Source organism: Nicotiana tabacum, chromosome 15 (genome assembly GCF_000715075.1).
Source record: "Nicotiana tabacum cultivar K326 chromosome 15, ASM71507v2, whole genome shotgun sequence".
Taxonomy (NCBI): domain Eukaryota; kingdom Viridiplantae; phylum Streptophyta; class Magnoliopsida; order Solanales; family Solanaceae; genus Nicotiana; species Nicotiana tabacum.
Window position 1 is genome coordinate 24,137,268 of NC_134094.1, and position 18,975 is coordinate 24,156,242.

Consider the following 18,975-nt stretch of genomic DNA (forward strand, 5'->3'; position numbering starts at 1 on the left):
GGGGAAGATAAAATGGAAGCTAATGACAAAAAGGTGGAAACCTACAATTCCAGGGTTGACCAAATCCCAGGAGCACCGCCGATATTGAAAGGCCTGGATTCCAAGAAGTTCGTTCAAAAAGCTTTTCCTCCGAGCGCGGCTGCAAAGCCGATCCCTAAGAAGTTCTGCATGCCCGAGATTCCTAAGTACAACAGAATGACCGACTCAAATAAGCATGTGACCTCCTACACGTGTGCCATCAAAGGAAATGACTTGGAGGATGATAAGATCGAGTTTGTCTTGTTAAAAAAGTTCGAGGAAACCCTATCGAAGGGAGCTATGATATGGCATCATAACTTGCCTCCTAATTCTATTGACTCGTTCGCTATGCTTGCAGATTCCTTCGTAAAAGCACACGCTGGGGCTATTAAGGTCGAGACCAGGAAGTCAGACATTTTCAAAGTAAAATAGAAGGATAATGAGATGCTCAGAGAATTCGTGTCCCGGTTTCAAATGGAACGGATGGACCTGCCACCGGTCACTGATGATTGGGCTGTTCAGGCTTTCAGCCAAGGACTCAACATTCAGAGCTCATTGTCTTCACAACAGTTGAAACAAAAATTTTAGAATATCCGGCTGTCACTTGGGCCGATGTCCATAACCGGTATCAATCAAAAATTAGGGTCGAAGATGATCAGCTTGGGTCCCCTTCCGGGTTCGTGTATCCCTTCAGAACCATCGATAGAGTCAAGAGAGACATCGATCGTGAACCAAGATCAATAGGGATCGGTATCAACCATACAATGGAGACCGAAAAAGTTGTGGGTCCGGGCGGAACACTATGAGAAATGAAAGGAGAAATGACCGAGGTCAGAGCAACTGGGGACTCATGAGTAAAAACAGCTTCAACAGGCCTGTTGGACCTAAAGAAGCGCCAAGATTATCAGAGTACAACTTCAACGTCGATGCCGCCGCTATCATATCTGCCATTGGACGCATCAAAGATACCAAATGGCCTAGACCTTTACAATCCGATCCAGCCCAAAGGGATCCCAACCTAATGTGCAAATATAACGACACTCATGGCTACAGAAGAGAAGTCTGCCAACAATTAAGAGAAGAGGTGGTCCGACTGTTCAACAATGGACATCTCCGAGAGTTCCTGAGTGACCGTCCCAAGAACCACTTCAGGAACAGGGATTCTAATAAGCAGGCCGAGAAGGAGGAACCTCAGCACGTCATTAACATAATCATCAGTGGGGTCGACATTCCCCAGGGGCCGATGCTGAAGCGCACTAGAGTATCCATCACAAGGGATAAATGGACTCGGGATTACGTGCCGGAAGGAACCTTTTCTTTCAATGACGAAGACGCCGAGAGGATAGTGCATCCCCACAATGATGCACTGGTAATATTGTACTCATAAATAAATCTCGGATTAAGCGTGTGTTAGTTGATCCAGGTAGCTCAGCCAACATCATCAGATCGAGGGTCGTGGAATAACTCGGCCTACAAGATTGGATCGTACCTGCGGCCCAAGTCCTGAACGGGTTCAACATGGCATGCGAGACCACTAAAGGAGAGATAACATTACCGGTGAACGTCGCTACAACCATACTGGAAGCCAAGTTCTATGTTTTCGAAGAGGATATAGGATACAACGCTTTGTTAGGGAGGGCATGAATTCATAACATGAGAGCAATACCGTCGACACTACACCAGGTGCTAAAATTCCTAACACCCGGAGGAATCAAAATAATTCATGGGGAACAACCGGCCGCCAACGAGATTTTCACGATCAATGAGGTGATCCCGGCATCCACATTCTTGACATCAGAGGACCCGAATTGGATGGTCAAAGACGGGGCCATATAGCAATCACTGATACCAGTCTCGACAGAATTGGAGGAACGAGGGGTAGATGAGAACGACAACTATGGAGTCCCAGATCTTTCATAGCCCTGACGATTCCGATGCTACAAAATCAACGGTCGAGGAACTAGAGCAAGTCATACTAATTCAATGCTTGCCCGATCGAAAGGTATACCCAGGCACGGGGTTAAACCCCGAGCTCAGGAATAAACTCATTCAATTTCTTATAGCTAACGAAGATTATTTCGCTTGGTCCCACCTTGATATGATAGGGATCCCGCCGGAAATAACCACTCACAAACTTAGCTTGGACCTGAATTTCCACCCGGTCAAGCAGAAGAGGAGACCCAGTCCGAGGTCAAACATGCTTTCATCAAGGATGAGGTATCTAAACTTCTTAAAATAGGGTCCATTCGGGAGGTTAAATGCCCGGATTGGCTAGCTAATGTAGTGGTAGTCCCTAAAAAAGGGAATAAGTCAAGAATGTGTGCAGACTATAAGGATTTTAATAAGGCATGTCCCAAAGACTCCTTCCCTTTGCCCAACATCGATCCCATGATTGATGCCATGGCCGGCCACGAGATTCTCAGTTTTCTTGACGCCTACTCCGGGTACAACCAAATACGGATGAACCCAGACGATCAGGAAAAAACCTCATTCATCACTAAGTACAACACTTACTGCTATAACATGATGCCATTTGGATTAAAAAATGCCGGTGCCACTAAGCAACGCCTAGTAAACCGGATGTTTGAGGAACAAATAGGAAAACCAATGGAGGTTTACATTGACAATATGTTGGTTAAGTCCCTGTGAGCATAAGACCATTTGAAGTATTTGCAGGAAACCTTCAGCATATTGAAGAAGTACAATATGAAGCTGAACCCGGAGAAATGTGCATTTGGAGTTGGATCCGGTAAATTCCTCGGATTCATGATGTCTAACCGGGGAATCAAGATTAATGCTGACAAGATCAAAGCCATTGAAGATATCACGGTTGTGGACAACGTGAAGACCGTGCAAAGATTAACCGGATGCATAGCTACCCTGGGACGATTCATCTGGAGGTCCTCTGACAAAAGCCACCGATTCTTCTCACTATTGAAGAAGAAGAATAACTTTACATGGACACCAGAATGCCAACGGGCCTTGGACGAACTCAAGCGGTATCTATCGAGCCCACCTCTACTTCATACTCCAAAGACGGACGAGCAGCTATACTTGTACTTAGCAGTATCAGAAGTAGCGGTAAGTGGAGTCCTGGTCTAGGAAGAGAAAGGTGCGCACTTCCCAATTTACTATGTTAGCGATACTTTAGGTGAGGCCGAAATTAAATACCCTCACCTGGAGAAATTGGCGCTAGCTTTGCTAAGCGCCTCTAGAAAGCTGAAACCGTACTTTCAATGTCACCCCATATGTGTTGTGACCACTTACCCATTGAGGAATATAATTCATAAGCCCGAGCTCTCGGGATGGTTGGCCAAATGGGCCGTGGAAATCAGTGGGTACGATATTAAATATCGACTCCGTACTGCCATTAAATCTCAAATTTTGGCAGACTTTGTGGTCGACTTTACGCCGGCCCTAATACCCGAGGTCGAAAGAGAGTTATTGTTGAATTCGAGGACTTCTTCGGGGATCTGGACCCTCTTTACGGACGACGCCTCGAACGCAAAAGGGTTCGGACCTAGCATCGAATTGAAGCCACCGGCATGCAATATAGTTAGACAATCTATTAGGACTATAAAGTTGACTAACAACGAGGCCAAATATGAGGCCATGATTACAGGTCTCGAACTAGCCAAAAGCTTGGGGGCGTAGGTTATCGAAGCTAAGTGTGACTCCCTTCTTGTGGTGAACCAAGTTAATGTGATGTTCGAGGTCAGAGAAGAACGAGTGCAAAGGTACCTGGATAAGTTGCAGGTAACATTACATCGATTCAAGGAGTGGACTTTACAACACGTGCCTTGGGATCAAAACAGTGAGGCTGATGCCCTTGCTAACCTGGGATCGTCGGTCGAGGACGATGAGTTCAACTCGGGGGTGGTTGTACAACTCATGAGATCGGTAGTAGAGGAAGGCCGCACCGAAATAAACTCAACTAGCATGAATTGGGACTGGAGAAATAAATATATAGAATATCTGAAGACCGGAAAACTGCCCTCGGATCCAAAAGAATCGAGGGCCCTGCATACGAAGGCAACCCAGTTCAGCTTGTCCAAAGATGGAACCCTGTTCAGAAGAACATTCGATGGCCCACTCGCGATATGTCTAGGATCAGGAGATACCGAGTACGTTCTGAGGGAAATTCACGAAGGCACCTGCGAAATCATTCAGGTGCTGAATCATTGGTTCGAAAGATAATCAGAGCTAGCTACTACTGGATTGACATGGAAAAGGACGCGAAGGAGTTCGTATGAAAATGTGATGAATGTCAAAGAAATGCTCCAATGATTCATCAACCCGGGGAGTTGTTTCATTCGGTTTTGTCACCATGGCCGTTCATGAAATAGGGAATGAAAATTGTTGTCCCCCTTCCATGGGCACCCAGTAAAGCTCAATTTATATTGTTTATGACTGACTATTTTTCTAAGTGGGTGGAAGCCCATATATATGAGAAAGTCAGAGAGAAAGAAGTCATCGATTTCATTTAGGACTACATCATATGTCGGTTCGGAATGCCGGCCGAGATCGTGTGCGACAACGGGAAACAATTCATTGGCAGCAAAGTAAGCAAGTTTCTCGAAGACCATAAGATCAAAAGGATACTATCAATGCCCTACCACCCTAGTGGGAATAGACAAGCAGAATCGACCAACAAAACCATAATCCAAAAGCTCAAAAAGAGGTTAACCGACGCCAAAGGAAAATGGAAGGAAATCATGCCTGAAGTCCTATGGGCATACCATACGACCTCGAAGTCCAGTACCGGGGCCACCCCGTTCTTGCTAGTTTACGACACCGAAGCTCTAATACCGGTTGAAGTTGGAGAACCAAGTCCCAGGTACCTATGTGCAACCAAGGAATTAAACGACGAGGCCATGAACATGAGCCTAGAGCTATTAGATGAAAGGCGCGAAGCCGCCCTTGTCATATTGGCTGCCGAAAAATAGTGAATTAAGAGATATTACAATCGAAGGTCCAACCTTCGATACTTCAATGTTGGGGACTTAGTGGTAAGGAAGGTCACACTAAGCACCTGGAACCCGAATGAAGGGAAGCTGGGGCCAAACTGGGAAGGGCCATATCAAATTATTGAGATCACTGGAAACAGATCGTACAAACTCGGAGCAATGAACAGTGAACGGCTACCGAACAACTAGAACGTAACTCACTTAAAGCGATAGTACTGCTAAGGTATGACCCAATTCATTCCTTTTAATTATTTGCATTTCGAACTAACACTTGCAGGAAACCGTCAAAAAGTGATAGAATTCGTAGGCCTGAAAGCATACGTTGCACTCTTTTTCCCTTGGATCGGTTTTGTCCCTAATGGGTTTTCCGGCAAGGTTTTTAACGAGGCAACAGTAAATCGTGCTAACTTAGAATTGAAGGCATGTTACAAACCAGTGTTAAAGAACACAACAATAGTATTCAAGGCTTCCTTATGATCGGCCTTGAACACTGGGGGGCATCACCCTCGGACAATGACTTTAGCAAGGAAAGAAACTTTGTGACCGAATAGTCTCGGCTCGATCGATAGGATTTACTGTAATGGCCAAATGGTCGAATGAACCTGCTCACATAGGCTACTCGAGCCCTGACATAAAGCTTGTACACATGTGTAACCATATGTATTACACACAGAAATAAAAAAGTCTTTACCTTTGCAGATAAATATCTTGTCACTTAAAAATTTTCTTTTATTTTTTTTCTCTTAAAGAATTTACTACATTCGATCCCCCAAAGGTATCGAGCCCAAGTGTCGCCTCTATCCGGGTTCAAAGGATCGCTCTCACTTGGGGACTGCCGTCCAAAGACAAATTTGGACGGCCCCGGGCTATAAGAGCCTGAGGGCACAAGACCTAGTAGGTAGCACCCAAACTTTAAAGGCTACGGTCATCCCCACTCGAGGATTGTTGTCTTAGGCAAGTCCGAATAACTAGGGGCAAAAATCCCACTGGGCAACACCCGAACTTTAAAGGCTACGGCCATCCTCACTAGGGGACTGTTATCTTAGGCAAGCTCCGATATCTCGGGGAAAAAAGCCCACTGGGCAACACCCGAACTGAAAAAGCTATGACTATAATAAAACAGCTACGACCATACTAAAACGGCTCATAGACGTCCGAGACCCATAACAAAAAACAAGGCCTTCAAAATTTCTAAACCGGTTCTAAAAGCTACCCTCAGCAAACTATAATCTAAACAATTATAAGTACTTTGGGGAAAAGTTTTCGGTCATACCAAACCCCCACGATGCCTTAAATAAAATAATGTCGAAGGCAAGTCCTGTTCGAACTTCCAAACATGACCTAACTATTTCATGCTAAGACATTTTGATATTTGCAAACATAAAGAATAAAGCAAAGGAAAACGAACTCAAAATTTGTCGAAGGGAAAAAATGAGCCTTAAATTATATACACATATAGTCTTTACAAAGGCTAAACGTCCTTGACAAAAAGTACAAAAGTACAAAAATACAAAAAATAAAGGAAAATGTACACGGCACTTAAACAACCTTTTCTTCACCGGAACCTGCCTCGTCGCCAGGGTCTTCGCAGTCTCCTCCACCCTCGGATCCGCTCGAACCCTCTGAGTCTTTTTCCTCCTCGGGATATGCCAACTTCTTGGCCTCGGATTCGAGCCCCTTGGCACTCTTAATTTCAACTGATAGTTCAAAATCTCGAGCATGAATTTCCTCAAGGGCCTCCCTTCGGGATTGCCACTTCATGTGCTCGACGATATCCTTTAGTTGATCTTGGGCCGCCTCGGCGTTGGCCTTATATTGGGCCACCATCTCATCGGCATCTACTTTGACCACCACAACCACCGACTTGGCCATTTTGAGTTCCTTGGCGAGAGTTTCTCAATTAGAGACGGCCGAGCATAACTGAGACTGAAGCTCCTCAACCTTTTGGACCCGCGCCTCGATGTTTTCCTTTGCCGCTCGAAGCTGGACCTCAGCCGAAGTCAGCTGCGCTCGAGCATTCTACTTTTCCAAGGCCAGGCGGTCCATCCTACCTCTTCATTCTTCGGCCTAGGCCTTGACTACATCCAACTCAGCTCGGAGTTGGTCGATCCGATCGATCTTCTGTTGGTCCTGCTGATTCTGACCATTAATCACCGAGTCTAGCTCATCGTCACTAACTTCAAATATTTTCACCTATTCGACCAGGTCGGCATGCTCCTTCCGAGCCACCTCCAGCTCAGCTTAGAGGCTCTTAGCCTCCCCTTTACGGTGCTCGCTGAGAATTTTGTAAATATCTCTATTCTTAGTAAGCCCTTAGACCTCGGCCTCAAGCTGGTTCAGCTCGTCCCGATATTGAAGAAAAGTTTTATGATGAAGCACTGAGGCCTACAGACACAAAGACAAATATTAGGGTTATCTACAAATTAGTCTCAGTATAAGTTAAAGTCATCAAGAAGTATCTGAACTTACTCGGTTTAGCACTTGTTGTGCTTCATTGAATAGGTAGGGCGCATCTACCTCATTCATCTTGGCCTGGCCTTCCTCGGTCACCAGACACCGAAGGTAGCTAGTTACCCCTACGGGGGCGGAGAGGACCTCGGGCATCGTCCGAAATATAGATGATGATAGATGGCTTTCGGTCAGGATCCACGCTTGGAGCCGTGAGCCGGTTGATCAGTTTCGGGCTTGAGGAAGTCCCGCTTGTTCCTGAAGATGGACTCTTCTTCAGCACCTCTAAGTCACCCAATCCGGTGATGTCCTCAATGGCGGTAGAATCCACTCCATAAAAAAAGAAGCAAAGGGGGTTGTCCTCTCCATGGTCCCCCTCGTTGGGACGCTCTTTCACCGTTAGAGCTTTGTTATACATGGACTGGTGAACGAGGGCGACTCAGTGATGTCTATCACACCATGTACGTCCTTCGGGGCATTGCCTGCATCCCGGGAAGCCTCAGCCCTAACCTCCTTGTCGGACATCCTAACCCGAGGCAGATCGGCCTCGCCTCTATCCGGTTCGGAAGCCCCTTGCCCTTCGAGTTGTAGTGGAAGGTGGGTCATCATATTGAAGGCTTCACATTCTTCTTCGGATTCGTCCCTCAACCGATAGAGTGAATCCAAAGATGGTGCTCGAGTGTTGGTGCTTTCTTTAGACTTGCGCACCAGTCTTCTTCTTGTTTTCTTCTTCTCGGAGCTCAAAGAACTCGGAGCCCTCTGTCTTCTCTTCTCTTCAGCCTATCTCGGAGCAGGGGAGTCGATAGGTAGGTCCTTGCTACTGGCTGGAGGCCTCAGTTTGACATCCTTGGATAAACCTACGAAAAGAAATAAAACAAGTGAGAACTTAATGACACGAGAGGAACCCAAAAATTACTTGCTCAGGAAAGGAGTCTCACCATAAGAATGGGCCTCCCAACGGCCCTTCAAAAGCTCACTCCATGAGTGCTCATAATAGGGCATTTGTGATATGATGCCCTCGACCCACTCCTTGAGTCGAGGGATTGCGTTCGGGACCCGAGCAACAGTTGCACCACCACAAAAGCACCGATAAGAAGGAAGGAAGAAAAGCACAAAATCAAATTTTGAAAGAAAAATTATAATTACGTGATATATATCACTTCTTGGAAAATGGCATATACTCAGTTGGGATCAGATCTGAAGTCCTCACTCGGACGAAATAGCCTTGCCAGCCTCGATCTCGGTCTTCATCAATACTTGAGAACGGGGCTTTGCTAGCCCGACGCACAAGTTGTATTAGTCCCCCCGGAAGATTTGGGGACTGTATAAGCGCATAAGGTGGTCGACGGTGATCGAGCATCCATCGATCTTGCTCAAGAAGAATCGGATAAGGATCACGATCCTCCAGAGTGAAGGATGAATTTGACCGAGGCATACCTCGTATCTTTTGTAGAAGTCGATGATGACCGGATCCAATAGGCCCAGTGTAAAGGGATAAGTGTAGACACTTAAGTATCCCTCGACATGGGTGGTGATGGCTTCATCTGGGTCAGGAACCACTACGTGCTTGTCAACCCAATTATAATCCTTTTTGACCGTGGGGAGAACATCCTCAGTGATCGAGCAGAGGTACCTCGAGAACTCCTCGCACCGGCCTTGTATGGAGGAAAGGTTTTCAACCTTAAAATCAACATTGACCGGACACCCCCCGGGGATGAACATTTTCATAGGAGGTTCCGGTACTGGTTCCTCGATGGCAGTACGCGAAGCGGTCCCCTTGGCCTCGGCGGCCGGCCGCGGGGAGGAATCAGTTTTTATTTGGGGTACGGTTTTTGAAGTCTTCGCCATTTCTTTGAAAAATAGAGGAAAAATGAGGAAGTTAAAGGAATGCACTTGATGACTTGAGATAAAGACGAACAAGAGTTCTTACAAAAGGTCTCAAATAACCGAGATATAAATGCCAGAAAGTATTGAGGTTTCTAAGGTATGAGGGTAGATGGCTTGGATGTAAAGTTTAAATGAATAAACGAAGAGGTTTTTATAGTTCTTCAGCGGCGGTTCACATCTAGGGATGGACGATCGGCGACTGACAAGCATTGAATGCCATTAAGACTTGACTGACGAGACATTTCGTTTGTTTTGTCATTTTCGTCACAGGATATCGAAGTAAGGATCGGAAGCTCATGTCGTTTTCTCGTCGTCTACTCTTCAAAAAATGAGGGGACTATCTGTATATGACCAAAATCGAGTTCGCTTGCAATATGGTAGATCAGGCTCGAAACTTGGCAATAAATACCTGAAGATTGACCCAAGTCCCACCGAGTTAGAACCCGAGGGAAAAACGCCTGCCTTCGAAGAATATTGAAATAGTGATCTCGGAATCGATCCTAGCCTCGAACGAGTTCGAAGAAACATTGATAGCATATCCAAATGAAGGCAAAAATATTCGTGACCGGTTGGATATTACAACGGGAATCACGACACGTATCGATAAGGGATCTTTAATTAGTAAATCAAGAGATTTATTTACCATTTATAGAATTGTACCTAAAGTAGGACTCCTTTACTATATAAATGGGGTCTTATAATTCATAAAACACATGGTAATGCATTCCAAAAAGAAATATATTATTTTTTTCTCTTTAAGCTCTTATTCATCTGCATCGTAAGACCGATCGAAGTACATCCGGTTAGAGGGTGATTGGTCTTCCAAGACTGAAATTATCCAATTCGTGTGGTTTGGATTTACTTTATCATTATTTATTTCAATTGAAACTCAATTTATCATTTTGTATCAAGTGAATCCGTATATTCTTAAAATCACATACAAATGCAATTGTTATCCGATTTTGAGGGTAAATACCATGGTTCCCCAGTTGTCTGACACAGTAGGAAGCAACATCCTTTCTCTCTGGAACCAATCTATGAAATCCCGGATCAGCTCCGTGTCTCCTTATTGAATTTTGAAAATGTATTCCATTTCTCCACTTTTTGTTATACAGAGTATACTTTGATAAAAGTTTCTGCAAGTTCACCAAGGGAATTAATGGAGTTTTTACCAAGTTAGAGCTCTTTCAGTCAGAGTATCTCCGAACTTCTTGACAAGTACTAACTTGATTTCTTTCTTTGTGATATTGTTCCCTTTTATTCCAGTCATATAAGTTATGACATGATCATGTGAGTCCCGGGTTCGATAGTATGGCCGCACTCGGCTTCCGCGGCTGCTGAGAGTAGTTGTTTATGTTGATGCCCTTGATAAATGGTAGAACTCATGTGATATGCTCAATCATCTCGTTGTGCTCCTTGACCGATTGTCACGACCCCAATTTTCCTCTATATGATGTCGTGATGGCACCTAGTCTCTAAGACTAGGTAAGCCTAACAAACATGCGGAATATAACTGAAATAAAAAATAAACTCCCAAATACTCAACGATTTATAATAAAGAAAAACTCCATAACTAAACATATACAATTTTCCCAAAACCCGGTGATATTGAGTCACAAGCTCTACAGCGGTATCCTAGTCATCCCTATATAACTGTATCTAGTAAAAGAAGGAAAATATAAAGTACATAGAGGGTGACTCCGAGACTTGCGGACGCTGGCAGGTGTACCTTGAAATCTTCATGTACGAACTCAGCTTACTGATGCCTGGACTGGTAGGAGGTACCTGGATCTGCGCAAAATGATGTGCAAAAGCGGAGCATGAGTACACCACAATGGTACCCAGTAAGTGCCAAGCCTAACCTCAGTAGAGTAGTGACGAGGTCAGGTTAGGGCCCTACTGGAATATATAAGAAACAAAATGAGTAATTAACAGTGTAATAATAATAACAATGGAAATAAAACAAGTATGGAATACGCCAAGATTAACTACACTGACTATGACAAATGATGCATCACGAAGAACACAAGGGAGGTTATACCAAGAAAATGAAACAACAAAACACAAGTGAAGTAAAAGAGAAGTATCAACAAGAGTCACTACCGAGGTACCGCCTCGTAGTCTCAAATCACAAAATAATTCACAATCTTTCCTTATATCACCACGGGAGCATTGCATTTTAGTTTTAAAAATCATTTTTCCCGAAATAGCTTCCCGCGTTTTAGCCCACCTTATTACACCGCGTGGATTCTAGTAGTTCCCTTACTAGCCACGCATATCACTCCCACCTTATCTCACCACATGCGTTTCAACCCCAAAATATTATACCACCGCATGCGTATCAATATCACAACGTATCACAAATCGCACCTCAAGTGCCCAATATCACAACTTGCCAAAAAAGCAACAATAACAGTGTTTTCACAATAAAGAGCCCATGGCTCAGCCACAATGTACACAAGAGTCTCAACAATAACAACCGGAAGTGAATAAATCAACAGAATAGTATTTCACATCTTAATACTTTGCCTCAATGTGAATCACGACCTTTATAACTCAATACCAATTTCATCAACAAGATATTCCAAGAATAACGACTTCAAGTAAAGAATTCAACGGTCAAATAATGAATATGGAATAAAGAAAACAAGAACTTCAACTAAACATGTAGAGCAATCAACAAGTAAGAGGTAAGACAAGTAGAGCATATAAAAATAGACTAATGATGATGAAGATAACATGTTAAGATAACTCGATTAAGGCATGAAAAGAATCTACATAGCTAAAACCGGTAAATTTTCACATTTAGCCCATGTACACACTCGTCACCTTGCGTACACGGCTTCCACACATCACATTTATCACAAAACAACACCAATCTTAAGAGGTAATTCCCTCACACAAAGTTAGGCAAGACACTTACCTCAAAATACGCTACTCAATCCACTAGTAGGCCTTTCCCTCGATTATCCAACTCCGAACGACTCGAATCTAGCCAACACAAATTCATACTATAAATATAAATTATAGGAAACTATTCCGAACAATAAAATTATGATCTTTGCAAAGAAATAAAAAGTCAACTCCAAAAATGAACCTGGGCCCGTATTTCGGAACCTGACCAAAATTATAAAATCCGAACACCCATTCGATAAGGAGTCCAACCATACAAGAGTTACTCAAATCTAACCTCAAATCGCCTTTCAAATCCCCAAATCTTAGCCTAATAAGTTTTCACAAAGTTTCCTCATATTTCCTACTCAAATCACTAATTAAATGATGAAATTAACAATAGATTCGTGTAATTTACCAAAATCGAGTTAGGATTTCTTACCCCAATGTTTTTCTTGAAAATCTCTCCAAATATCGCCACAAACAGAGCTCACTAGGTCCAAAAATGGATTATGAAAGCAAACCCCCGACTTAAGTCTTTTTCTGCCTAGGGAATTCGCACCTGCGAACCCACAACCGTATCTGCGACTCCGTACCTGCGGAAATTCCATCACAGGTGCGGCCATGACTTAAGTTCTGAGAATGCGAATCTGCAGACACCAAAGCGCACCTGCGCTAATGCTTCTGCGACCTATGGCTCGATTTTGCGAGCCCGTATATACATTCCTTCTCCTGCTCACTCAACTCCGCTCATGCGATGCCCCTTCTGCTCCTGCGCTTCCACTTCTGCGGAATATGGACCGCACCGGCGGTCCTAGCTGGGCATGCAAAAATCTGCTTCTGCGGCACAAGGGCCGCTCCTGCGGTGTCGCACATGCGACCCAGAAATGTGCAGGTGCGATTGCCCCAGACACAACAACCTTCAGCAATCACACAAAGTCCAAACTTGTTTCGGATTCCATCTGAATCACACCCGGAGTCCCCACGACCCCGTCCGAATATACCAACAAGTTTCAAAACTCATAACGGACCTACTCGAGGTCAAAAATCACATTAAACAACATCAATTCTATGGATCGCAATCCAATTCAAGCCTATGGAAAATATGAACTTTCGAATTCCAAACTAATGCCGATTCATACCAAAACAACTCCAATTGACTTCAAATTTCGCACACAAGTCATAAATGACATGAAAGACCTATTACAATATCCGAAATCGGTATCTGACCCTGATATCAATAAAGTCAACCTCCGGTCAAACCTTCCAACCTACCAAACCATCAACTTTCTAACTTTCGCTAATTCAGGCCAAAACAACCTACAGACCTCTAAATCAACATCCGAACACGATACTAAGTCTAAAATCACCTTACAGAGCTATTGGAATCGTCAAAACTCCATTTCGGAGTTGTCTACACCAAAGTCAAACTAGAGTCAACTCTTTCAACTTAAAGCTCCAACTTAGGGACTATATGTCCCATTTCACTCCGAAACTCACCCGAAACAAAAACCAAACACCCCGGCAAGATACGTAACCATAATACAACATAGAGAAGGCAATAAATAGGAGATCGGGGCTAAAATACTCAAAACGACCGGCCGGGTCATTACACAATTGCTGTAAAGTTAGAATTAAATTTTGTATAGTTATTTAAAGTCAAGTGAATATCATTATTAATAGTTCTAGTTCTGTTGATTCTGCATGTAAACTCAGATGGTGAGTAAGTATATGTTATCAATTTCTAATAATTTCACATAGCGACCTTATGATAAATTTATATGAGACCTAAAATCAACGTGTACATATATTACTCATTTGAAATTAATAATAGGAGACCATAGAAATTTATTTTCATCACCATTTAATATAACTACAAAATCAATTCATTGTGTAAATCTCGGATTGAAAGCCAACATAGGTTATCAATAACTAGTAATTATACTTAGTGAGATTCTAATAAATTTATCCGATATAGAAAAAGACCTAAAGTCAAGGAAAAATTTATAGCCTAGATTATGGGGCACGTCAACCAATGGCCTCTCCGTTATACTAGGTATTTTATGCATATATTTTTTAGAATTGATCTAATATTATCTGTTGGCCCATATACTCCAAAAAGCTTGGATGATACACTTGATTGAATACTAAGTTATTTACCCAAAGGAACAAGGATTGATTCTCACTAAATATTTTCTTATTCTTTCTTTAGTGGTGTACCCATATTTTAAAAATTCTAGACCCTACTCTGCCTAAAGTCAATGTGTAAATTTATTATCTCACCTTTAAATAATAGTGATGACCATAGGGATTAATTCTTATCACTATTCGATCACAACCATGTAAGTTTCTCTGAGAACTTAGTTTTTAAAATTCAAAACAAATACCCAAAAGTCCATCTAAAAGCCCTGAAATGCTAAAAATAACATTAGTCACTACATATTAGTGAATATTACTCATTCAATTTTTTCCAATAGACCTACTAAATTTTAGGTCAATTGGAGACCGTCAAAGTCATGATCTCCAAAATTGCGACCAAATTCGGGAAGTAACTATTTTAAGCATTTTTAAGAATTTAAAAATATGACATACAATCTTATCATATATCAATTTATGTTATTGTGTCGTCATGCTTCAGATTTATCATAAATAAAACTGACACTAAAGAATGCCTTGTCATATTTAAATCGCGTTTTAATCGACAAACTGCCAAAAATTCATTTAAACAACTATGAACTATCGAAATGCGACGTGATTCAGTGCACAATAATGAGTCCTTATCGGGTCATTTACTATAAACCCACCAAATTTTAGGTCAATCAGAGATCATAAAATTTATGATCGCCAAAACTAGACAAAATTCAAATAAATCATTTTAGGCAAATTTAGGGATTTTGTGATTTGCATTCTTTCCATATATCATGTCAAGTTAAATCATCATGTGTAATCATGTTTCATATTTAACACTAAGGGTGATGCCGTACCATTTCATTTACATTATCATGTGAGGAGGAGAGTAAAAGCACGAAGAGTGATGTCGTGCCATTGTTCTTATATTATCATGTGTTCATGGCACGAAGGGTGTTCCGTGAAGGCGAGAACGGGAGACATGCATTATGTTGTGATATCCTTTCCATGTGTATACATTCATGCCTTTATCTTGAGTTGTTACTGTTGCACTTATATTTTCTATGTGACTTGTCGTTGTTGTTCTGTATTTATCCCCTATCTCAATTGTTGTTGTGTTGTCCATGCCTTCTATCTGTTAAACTTGCAAATATCATGCTTTCCTTCTTGTTTGTCATATCTATATCTATGCCGTTTATCATTTGTTGCACTTTCGTATAAGCTTTACCATGTTAGTTATTCATGCCTTCTATTCATTTAGCTTATAAGGATCATACTTTCCTTCATGTTTGTTATATCTATATCTAAGCTTTCTACCATGTTATTTATTCATGCCTTCTATTTGTTTAGCTTATAAAGATCATGTTTTCCTTCATGGTTGTTATATCTACATCTAAGCCTTCTACCACGTTAGCTAGTGAAATTTATGTTCCTCTATCTTAAATGCTATCATTACTTCTATGTCTCCTATCTAGTCTGTTATTGTTGCCTAGATACACTGTGTTGTTCGTTATTGCTACCTGTGTATCTCCCACTTTATCGTTATTATTATTTCTTTCACCTAGTTGGCACTATCATACGTATGCTCGGTGAGAAAGAGATAAATGCATGAAGGGTGTTGCCGTGCCAATTGATTTGATATCTTGAGTACATTTCTCACACTATGAAAGTTATGAATTTACTACAGTGGTTTGTTGGTTATCACTTTAAGGAAAGGATTAGTCATGACATTGAGAAATATTGACTGTGAATTCTTCTAGTAATCATTTACTGCTTCGCCTATTTGTTTCTTGTACTCTTTTCTATTATCTTCTAGTATTGTTCCATTGCTAGTCTACTACACATGTTATATCAGTAAGTATCTTTTAACTAAAAATCCTCGTCACTATTTCACCGAGGTTAGACAAGATATTTACTGGGTACATAGGGTCGGTTGTACTCATACTACACTTCTGTACCTTGTGTACAGATTTTAGAGTTGGAGTTGCTGTGTAGGGTGGGAGCTGGCATCGAAGATGTATCTGCGTTCCGGCTATAGTTGCCACTTGTCCTTGGTAGCTTTAGATTTTTCTAATTTCTTTATGTCGACTTCGAACAGATGATGTATTTATTTCGTACCAACTTTTATAAATTCTAAGTCTTAAAAGCTCATGATTTGTATTTGTAACAACCTGATTTGTTTTTTGAAAAGCTTTGATTATTTTTAGATGTAATAGTTTTCATATTTAAATTAATATATATGATCATATATATATATATATATATATATATATATATATATATATATATATATATATATATATATATATATATATATATAGAGAGAGAGAGAGAGAGAGAGAGAGAGAGAGAGAATCATATCTATAGCCATGAGTACTTATTTAATATATTTTCATATTGTATATAAATTGTAACGACCCGGCCGGTCGTTTCTAGAGTTATAACCCCGCTTTCCCCATTCCTACTTCTTTTTATGTTATTAAGCTATATTATGTTATATCAGGTTAATTGGTTCGAGTCCGGAAGGAACTCGGAGTGAAATGAGACACTTAGTCTCATAATTGAAAAATTGAGTTAGAAAAGTGGACCGGATATGGACCTATGTGTAAACGACCTCAGATTTGAATTTTGATGATTCCAATAGCTCCGTATGGTGATTTTGGGCTTAGGAGCGTGTCCGGAATATTATTTGGAAGTCCGTAGAGGAATTAGGCTTGAAATGCCGAAAGTTTTATTTTTGAGAAGTTTGACCGGGAGTTGACTTTTTGATATCAGGTTCGGAATCCGATTCTGAAAATTGGAATATCTTTGTTATGTCATTTAGGACTTGTGTGCAAAATTTGAGGTTGATCAGGCGTGATTTGATAGGTTCCGGAGTTGTTTGTAGAAATTAGAAATTTCAAAGTTCATAGGCTTGAATTGGGGTGTAATTCATGGTTTTAGCGTTGTTTGAGGTGATTTGAGGATTCGACTAAGTTCGTATGATATTTTAGGACTTGTTGGTATATTTGGTTGAGGTCCCGAGGGCCTCGGGTGAGTTTCAGATGGTTATCGGATAAAAAATTAAACTAGAACAACTGCTCCAATTTCCTTTTGTTGGAAATTGCTTCTACCCAGAAATCGAGCCCAGATGTGAGCCCAGATCGAGCTCAAGGTCGAGGGCCATGATCGAAGCCCAGATTGAGCTCAGGGTTGAGGGCCACGATTGAAGCCATGATCGAGCCTAGAGTCGAGGGCCACGATCGAAGGCATGATCGAGCCCAGGGTCGAGGGTCACGGTCGAAGACATAATCGAGGGCCAGGATCGAGAACCAGGATTGAGGACCAGGACCGAGGACTAGGATCGAGGACCCCGATCGAAGGCCAAGATCGAAGGCCAAGATCGAGGCAGAACCAAGGATGTCCGGGCAGAATTATAAAAACAGGGACTTCGTCCCATTTGCCATTTTTGACAAATTGGAGCTTGAGGAGAGGCGATAGTTTTGATATATTTTCAAGGAAAACTTGAGGTAAGTCCCTTGTGATCATTTTTACTCTATAATATTGAATTATCATCGAATAATCTGACTAGATTACATGATTTTGAGGTGTAAATCAGAGATTGGAACTTAGAAATTTGGAAATAAGATTTGTAGATTTGAGGGTCGAGTTGAGGTCGGATTTTGGTAAAATTGGTATGTGTAGACTCATTGTTGAATGGGCTTTCGTATTTTGTAACTTTTGTCGAGTTCCAAGATGTGGGCCCCACAGGCGGTTTTTGAGCTAATTTTTGGATTTTTATGGAGAAATCATTATTATCTTGTGGAATTAATTCCAATGAATTTTAATGACTGAAACGAATTAATTATGACCAGATTCGAGGCGTTTGGAGACCAATTCACGAGGAAAGGGCATTGCAGAATAAGAATTTCGCGATTTGAGGTAAGTAACGATTGTAAATCTGGTCCTGAGGGTATGAAACCCCGGATTTCGTATCATTCTACTATTTTGAAGTGACGCACATGCTAGGTGACGGGCGTGTGAGCGTGCACTATTGGGGATTTGCGACTTGGTCCATCCCGTAGCAACTGTAAAGTTGCATACTTTGTTAAACCATTGATACTTACATGTTTTAGAAAGATTTTCTGTAAATTGGACTGAATGCCAGGTTTGGGCCTTGCACCAATGCTGTTTGGACCCTTAGGGGCTGTTTCTTACCATCCTCTCATTGTTTTCGATTGGAAATCTATACTCAGTCATGTTTATACTTGTTTACCGCATAGCGCAGTTTTTATGACTCTATTTTGATGCATATAAATGTTTTGGGCCGAACCCTGTTTTACTGAAATGCCCGAGTGGCCTGATTTGTGAGGATGAGTGTGGATCGGGGCTGCCCGCCTGCAGCATACTTTATGACTGAGTGAGGCCGAGGGCCTGATTTGTGAGGATGAGTGTGGATCGGGGCTGCCCGCCTGCAGCATACTTTATTATTATCGCACGTGAGTTGTCCGTGCAGATTATAGCGCTTGGGCTGAAGGAGCCCCTCCGGAGTCTGTACACACCCCCAGTGAGCGCAAGTACCTACTGAGTGCGAGTGCCGAGTGCTGAGTACTGGGAGGCAAGAGTGATTGTGAGGTATGCCCGAGTGGCAAGAGTG

General features: G+C 42.0%; 1 protein-coding gene across 1 annotated transcript; it reads left to right on the forward strand.

Annotated features, from left to right (window-relative positions):
* Positions 1-820: 820 nt before the first annotated feature.
* Positions 821-5,280, forward strand: LOC142169557 (uncharacterized). Its single transcript, XM_075231431.1, has 2 exons — positions 821-1,387; positions 5,263-5,280. Exons 1-2 carry the CDS (start codon positions 821-823, stop codon positions 5,278-5,280), a joined length of 585 nt encoding a protein of 194 aa, XP_075087532.1.
* The last annotated feature ends 13,695 nt before the right edge of the window (positions 5,281-18,975 follow it).